General features: G+C 45.1%; 1 protein-coding gene across 2 annotated transcripts in view; it reads left to right on the top strand.

Annotated features, from left to right (window-relative positions):
* Rps6kc1 (ribosomal protein S6 kinase C1) overlaps nucleotides 1–7,573 on the top strand; it is a 138,111-nt gene that overhangs the window by 126,630 nt on the left and 3,908 nt on the right. For both annotated transcript variants that reach the window (XM_028761156.1, XM_028761159.1), the window contains 2 exons: nucleotides 1,459–1,541; nucleotides 2,495–2,590. In XM_028761156.1, the coding sequence (XP_028616989.1) occupies nucleotides 1,459–1,541; nucleotides 2,495–2,590 (179 nt within the window). The remainder of the gene's footprint in view (nucleotides 1–1,458; nucleotides 1,542–2,494; nucleotides 2,591–7,573) is intronic.

Below are 7,573 nucleotides of genomic sequence, written 5' to 3'. Positions count from 1 at the left end.
AGTTCACACATAGTGCTGCAGTGTGCATGCACTTCACAGTTCACACAGTGCTGCAGTGTGTATGCACTTCACAGTTCACACACAGTGCTGCAGTGTGCATACACTTCACAGTTCACACATAGTGCTGCAGTGTGTGTGCACTTCACAGTTCACACACAGAGCTGCAGTGTGCATACACTTCACAGTTCATACACAGTGCTGCAGTGTGCATGCACTTCACAGTTTAGATACAGTGCTAGATGGATCCTGCTCTTCCAGTCCCATGCACAATCTCTGGCATGAGTTAGTGTCTGTTTCTTTTCTGCTACATAGCTGAGGTCTACTCATCAGAGAATGGAGGTTGTGATTGGCAGACCGCTGGGCAGGCTGGAAGGTCTGAGCTGCAGGTCTTCTTTGTAGGCTGTTTGGAGTCCCAAAGAAGCAATAAGAAGCTGTTGAAATGGCCCGTCTCTGGCTGTTTGCATGAGGAATGCGTTGTCACCCTTACCCTTGCTCAGGATTTGAAATATCCTGTCTGAGCACTGTGTAATTATTCTTTAAGCATGCTCTGCAGAGTGTGGCTAAAACCAGTGTTGTGGTGCCTACTTAACTTACTACATTTCACTGTATCTCACTAACTCTCTAGAAACTTCTGAACATAGTCTCGAGTTGTAAGCTCCCTGTAGTCAAATAAGAGTCAGCTGCTTTTGTTTGAATGATGTCAGAGGGGCAGATACTGGCAAGGCCTTGGGACTAATCACCAGTCATTAGGAAAGAACAAGATCTCAGGCAGGATTTAGTGACTGGAGCCCCAGAGCTGGTGCTCATTATGGAGCAACTGAAGGACGCCTCCTCAAGTTCCCCCAGGAACCAACAGGCAGAACTGTGCTGTCTGGCTGTTGTAAATGAGCAGTTGTGTTGTGGGTTTAAATGGCATTTCTTCTAAACTTCAGAATGTGTGGGCTTGCATTTCACAGGCTCCTTCTTCAGGACAACAGACTGAGAGACAAAGGTGAGGCCGGGTCATCATCTGCTGTTATGTGACAGTAGATGAGGTGTTCTCCCTGGTCTCCAGCAGGGTTGTTAATATCAGCTTAGGTAATTTTTGAAGTTCCTTCTGGTTACAAGGAGTCTTTATTTCTAAAACGAAAGGTGGTTTGAAAGGGACATTAGGTGTGTTCCTTGAATTGAAAGATAAACAGGTACTGGCCTTACGAGTCCCTGCAGCCTTACAGTGTCTTGAAGGTGCCCCTCCGTCAGCTGAAGAACAAAGGTCTCCGTTTAATGTATGGCTGTGTCGGGAAAAATGCAGCCCCAGTAGGTGACCAGAGAGAGAAGCGACTTTCAGGGATCTGAAAGCCCAGGAGGGTTGGGATTTGCTCTCTCAGCATTAACAAGGTCACCTTGCTAATACATGTTAATTTTGAAAGTTTAATTGACCTCTGGAATTTTAATATCAACCTTTTTTGGTGTGTTTAGAGGTTGGAGCAGTCACAGAAGAAACTGAAGCCTGTGATTGGTGGAGCCTGGGTGCTGTCCTCTTCGAGCTCCTCACTGGCAAGGTACGAAGTGACCCAGACACCTGTGCTCTTACCCAGATGCCACCGGACTCCAGGTTGAGCCTGTGAGCCTTTGCCAAGCTCCAGTGTCAGAAACAGGCAGAGAAACTTATCAAGATTCTGATTTTAAAAATCATGTAACATTGAATAAATTGATGGCAAGTCTCTGTTATGCGACAGTTATCGTCTGAGCTGTCTGTGGTCCAGCCTTAACAGATTCACCTCTGTGGGGGTGTAACAGGCATGCGTTAGAATCCTCCAGATTCTTTAAGGGTCTTGTCTGAAGCTAGGGGGAATTCGATTTTTAAAAATTAGTGTTGGTATTAAAGGTAACATCTTTACCGCCAATACTGTACATTTTCCCTATCTTTTTTAGCTTGGGGACAGAGAATGTACTCTCTGATTAGTAACTTTTAAGCATGATTAATATTAATAAGGTTAATAGACCCTAACAGGGTTTTGTGTCTGTTGCCTCCTGGGAAGAAACTGGAGGAGACACACAGTCCCACTTTGGTTAAGTGTGTGAATTGCAATGTAAGATTGCTGTGAAGTACATGGTGGCTAGTGCTTGCAGCTAAACTGTAAAGGGTAACTATGTACATGCTGAAACACTGTGATTAACAACTATGCTAGGAAGATTTTAAAGAACCTTCGTTATTTCAAAGCTCTCAGTCCTGCTTGGGAGTTCCTGTCAAGCTTTCCCATTAGGACCCGGTCCCTGGTAATGAAGGAGAAGGGACAGACCTGGGCTTGAGCATGCTGGCCGTCAGCTGCTTTATGGAGATGCTCTCTGGGCTCACAGCATTTAGCCTAACCTGCTTCAGTGACGCTCTGTGACTGGCTATGCCTTCTGTGTAGATGGTGTCGGCTCTCTGTACTTACTGCCTGTATGCCCTGTGATAGAACACGGTGAGATATGATTTGGGATTAGAACTGTACCTGATTGACTCTTTCAGACATTGGTGGAATGCCACCCAGCGGGAATAAACACCCACACTACTTTGAACATGCCAGACTGTGTTTCTGAAGAGGCTCGTTCACTCATCCAACAGGTAACTGAGTCATCCTCCTGGCTAAGTTCTTCAGCCTTGCAGTTCAGTAGGGCCTATGCACTAAAACCATTAGGAATTAATTTGGGGCAGGAAAGACTCATATAGAGTTACATCCAGAGTGAACATGACACATGTTCTGTATATGCTAGGCAGGCATCTGTAGGCTACATGTATACATGTGTACTCAGAGAGGCATAAGTTCCAATGATCTGTTCAAGCTAGATCTCTCATATTTAATTTACATGTTGAATAACACAAGCCCTAAGTACCAGAGCTTTCTAGATTGTGGAGTTTTGTTGTGTGTGTGGAGACTTTATGGTTAGGCAGTCCTAATGAAAAATTCCACCATCCCCAATGCTCTGAAATCTGAAAAGTTTTGAGAATCCTGTTTATACTCAGGAAATTTAAGATTTCAGGATGTTTGAGAATTTGTGTTCAGGTGAAGACTCCTGCCTCTATAGTCCTTATAGGGTGCCTGGTGAAGGCACTGTGCTGTCCTGTTTTGTTGTGGGGGAGGGGCACACCAGGCAGGCCTAGAGTCCTTACACTTCCATGAAAGCCATAAAACAAATAAAGGTAGTTTGAAAATGGTGAACTCCCAGCTGATATCCGGTTCTGAAAGATATCTATATTCCCCCTGAACACCCACACTCCAGTGTCATCCCCTTCCCCACATCCTGCCTTTCTGTGTTTATAACCCCTGTGTGAATGAATTACGATTTGAGAAAAAAGAAAAAAAGAAAATGGTGAACTAAAATTAATCAGTGAATATTTATGTTTTAAAATCAGGGAAAGTAAAAATTAAAAGAGGAGGGTTATATGAAGAAAAACACTAAGTGTGTTCTCCTAAAGAGCAATTTTGATTCCATTTAGCAGTGCTAAGGCATAGAGCTGAAGCTGAGGGGAAGGGTAGCCTCTCTGCACCAGGGGCTGCAGGGTGACAAGGGAGGGTCAGAGTGAAGGATGAACTTACAGTCGTAGTGACATGGCGTGTTCTCACAAAAGACACAGCTCATCCACAGTGTGGGGTTTGTTGTGCACAAAAGTGGAAGTATCAGAGTGGGGTAATTTGCCCATCTCTGTGAAAGGAAGGTAGTCATGGGCTGGAAGTATACTTCAGTTGCTAGTGTGCCTGCCTAGCTTGTACAGAGCCCAGAGTTCCCTTCGAAGACCAAATAAAAGCAATATGACTGCACATGCCTATAGTCAAGGTTCTTGGCTACTGGTAAGTTTAGGGCTAGCCTGGGATACTCAAGAGCCTGCCTCAAAACAAACATACAAAATTTAAAAAGAGGAGGAGAAGGTAGGGGAGGAATATGGAGAGGAGGAGGAGAGAGAGCTGGATGAGGAAAATGGGGAGGAGGAGGAAGATGTAGAGGAGGAAGATGGGGAGGAGGAAGGAGAGGTGGAGGAGGAAGAGGGAGAGGAAGAAGAAGGAGAGATGGATGAGGAGGACACTAACAGGAAGAAGTAGTTGACAGAGACACTGAGATGCAGACACAGAGCATCCTCTGTCATAAGGGTCAGAGATGACCGAAGAAGACGCTCAGTTCCAGCTGCTCTAAGGTTCCATCTTCTTTATTGTGGTGAAAGGTAAATTGAAAGTGTTTGTGGAGGGGGAGGCTGGGACTAGCTTTTGGAGTGTTTCCCTTGAATAAGCTGTTATTTCCTAATGCTGAATACAGAATCTCTATGGTAAGCCACTGTGCTGCCCCCATCTTTAGCAGGTTCCCTGTGCAGTGGTTGAGGCTGAAGGTCTGTTTCATTCTGTATTAGCAACTGTCTTATCTCTGCCCAAGAAGTGTCCACTTATGCTGAGAAAAAGCCATCTGCTGTCAGAAGGGAGAGAGGTCCCTGGCAGGGCTCGGCTTTTTTGTAAGCACCCCACCGGTTATCGAGGTCACCGTAGAAGAGTCACACACGGCTCATGTGGACTGGTTACTCTGCTTTGGATAGTCTCTCTGCTCTTTACTGCTTCTTGCTTGAGTCTTAGAAATGTGAGCAGTACTGAGGGAAGTGGTTTCTTCTAACATTCGACTAAGTCCAGGAGCCAATGTTTGCAAAGACTCAGCACCCAAGGACTCAGCCTTTCATTGGTGGGGGTACTACCTATGAGAAAGCCCTTCAGATAAGGTCCCTTCGTCTCCCTGCTTGACTCTGTCACCTGGTGAAGGAGCTTGGTGGCAAGTGCCGAGTTCCTTGTATGGTCTCTGCTGGGTGACATGTTCTCCTAAGCAGTTCGACCTTTGACCTCTCTTGACCCTTTGGTGGCACGTGAGATGGCAGAGCGAGCAGACCGCTGTAAGGAAAGGAGTCACGAGCTGACAGCGACCCTGCAGAGCTGCAGAAGAGTCTCCAGACTGAGTAAATTGATGCCAGCAAACATTAAGTGCAAACTGTAGGAATTTCACATTTGAAGCTATGTTTTAGAACGAGAGGGTAGAAATCCATCTAAAGAGAAAGAACTTGCCTGTGGAGATCCTCCCTGAGGTAGTGTATGTGCTCCACAGCCATAGTCTCTGATGTTCAACTTATTAAGATGTTGGTATATTTCAGTCAGCAGATGGGAGCTGTCTTTGAAATGAGTTTAATACGGTTAGGATATTCCCATTATGTTTATAATAATAGCCTTAAAAGTACATCTTAGTGGGCTGGAGAGGTGACAGTGCTTAGGAGCACTGGCTACCCTTCCAGAGGACCAGCTCAGTTCCCGGTACCCACATGGCAGCTCACAGCCCCCTATCACTGCAATTCCAGTGGATCTGGTACCCCTTTCTGACCTCTGTGGACAACTGGCACGCATGTGGTACACATACATACATGCAGGCAAAATAGTCAATCATACACATCAAATAAAACAATCTAAAACACACTTCACAGACTTCTACTCTAAGAGTTCTTTGAGTAATTATCTTTAACAGTTCTGTATTGATTTACAATGCTAGGCAAAATAAATTTCATGTAAAAATTTATTAGTATTTTGTTTGTTTATTTATTTACTTTTGAAACAGGGTCTTACCATGTATCTCTAGCTGGCCTAAACCTGTATGACCAGGCTGGCTTTAAACTCACAGTACTCATACCGTCTCTTCTGCCTAAGTGAGAGGATTAGGTATGGGTTCTCAGACTTTGTGATTACACATTTGGGGGCTTTGTATGCTGTGTGTGTGGTATGGATTCTGGAAACATTGTGTTTGAATTAAGATTCTTGCTGGGCAGCTTAATGCCTGTATAATCTTAAGCAAGTTACTAATTTCTTGGAGCCTCTGTTTTCTCTTTATGAAAGGAATGAAGGATAGCTAACCATAGAGTTATAGTCAGTCCCTAAGTTAACCGTGTTATACAGCCAGTCTCCTACCTGTGGGCAGAAGCTCGACTAGATGACAGCCAAGCTATAGAGACACAGAGGCTCAGCCTAAAATGAAAACCAACAAACAGAGATGTCAGAAGTGCATTGCAGATAGTTCAGTGTGTGTGTGTGTGTGTGTGTGTGTGTGTGTGTGTTCTCAACAGACTTTCAGAGCTGGCTGAAGTGGATTACCAGACAAAGAAACAGACCAGTGGCCATGATAGTTTGTGGAGAGAAGAAACTTTAGGGAAATGTGATATGAAACCTAGCTGAAGCAGTGGATGCAGAGAAAAGCACCGGTGAGAGGCTCACCAAGACTCCCAAGTTACTCTGAATATTGCCAGAGAACTGAGTAAGCCGAGTTTAAAGAATTAAGGGAAAGTGTCACAACTGTGAACTAAGTAGATTTCAAACGGAAAGCTTAAGGAAAAGCAGGTTGGGGGCTTAGCTTGAGAAGTTCGTTGAGTGAAAGAAGTCCCTGAGGAATGCAGCGGCACATCCGAGACAGACTCAGTAGCATCAGTCAGTGGGAGGGGCCTAATCTGAGACAGACCAGATATGTGAAGAGCAGTGGACCGGGCCAGAGAGTCTGCGAGGCAGTATTTCCCTTTCACATGTGCCGGTGTACTTAAAACAAGACTCCAGAAGAAAATGGAGCTGGGAAAAGTCACGGAAGTACTTGAAGGAATAGTGACAGAAAACGTTCCAGGTTTTCTGAGCAACAATGGAAGAAACTTAGCAGACTCCACAGAGAAGAACGAGAGCCACATGCAGGTACACCGATGCAGATCGATGGAAGGCAGAAACAGAGGGAAAATGTGGAGCCAGGAAGGGAGAAACTCCTCCCACAGCAAGAGAGAAACTCCTCCCACAGGAATGGAGAAACCCCTCCCACAAGGGAGAAACTCCTCCCACAGGAAGAAGGAAACAACTCCCACCTCCCATGGGAGGCGCAGTAATGCTTGGTTCCTCATCAATCCAGCAGAGAGCAGAGGGCACTAGAGTGGCATTCGTGGTGTGGAAGGGGATAGCAGTCAGCCAGTAATTCAGAAAAATTATTTTTTCATAAAAGGTGAAATAAAGACACTACCAGAAAAAGAATGACTCAGTAGCTCCCAGCCAGGGATGTACACATCATGAGCTGGGACTCTCTCAGGGTGGAGGGAGTGGTGGGACTCAGGTCTAAGGATGCTCTCACTGAGCAGTGCACTGAATGACAAGTTCATAATAAGTCTAAGTGTATTTTCCCAGTCATCTTCCCCACCTCTTATAAAAGATATAGAATGTGTAGTAATAATTATGAGAGAGCACTGCTGGATTTATCACACACACACATGCACATACACATATATGCATATATATCTTTGTTCTAAGTCCATTCTTCATCCACAAATTCAAACAACAAACCAAATATTTCTAGGCTGTCTGGGTTTGGCAATTCACACACCACATCCCAGCATGTGGAATATTGAGACAGGAGGACTACCGTGAATTCAAGGCCACCCTGGGCTACATATTGAGTCACTTCAGGCCAATCTGAGTCACAGTACAAGACACTGCTTCAAACAAGGAAAGTGATGCGCAGGATTTTCCTGTCACCTCCCTCTGTGCAGTGGTGGTTTTCCTGTCACCTC

This window comes from Grammomys surdaster, unplaced genomic scaffold (assembly GCF_004785775.1).
Source record: "Grammomys surdaster isolate TR1022 unplaced genomic scaffold, NIH_TR_1.0 130, whole genome shotgun sequence".
Lineage (NCBI taxonomy): Eukaryota > Metazoa > Chordata > Mammalia > Rodentia > Muridae > Grammomys > Grammomys surdaster.
The sequence above is the reverse complement of the archived record's forward strand: the minus strand, read 5'-3'. Positions and strand labels throughout refer to the sequence as shown.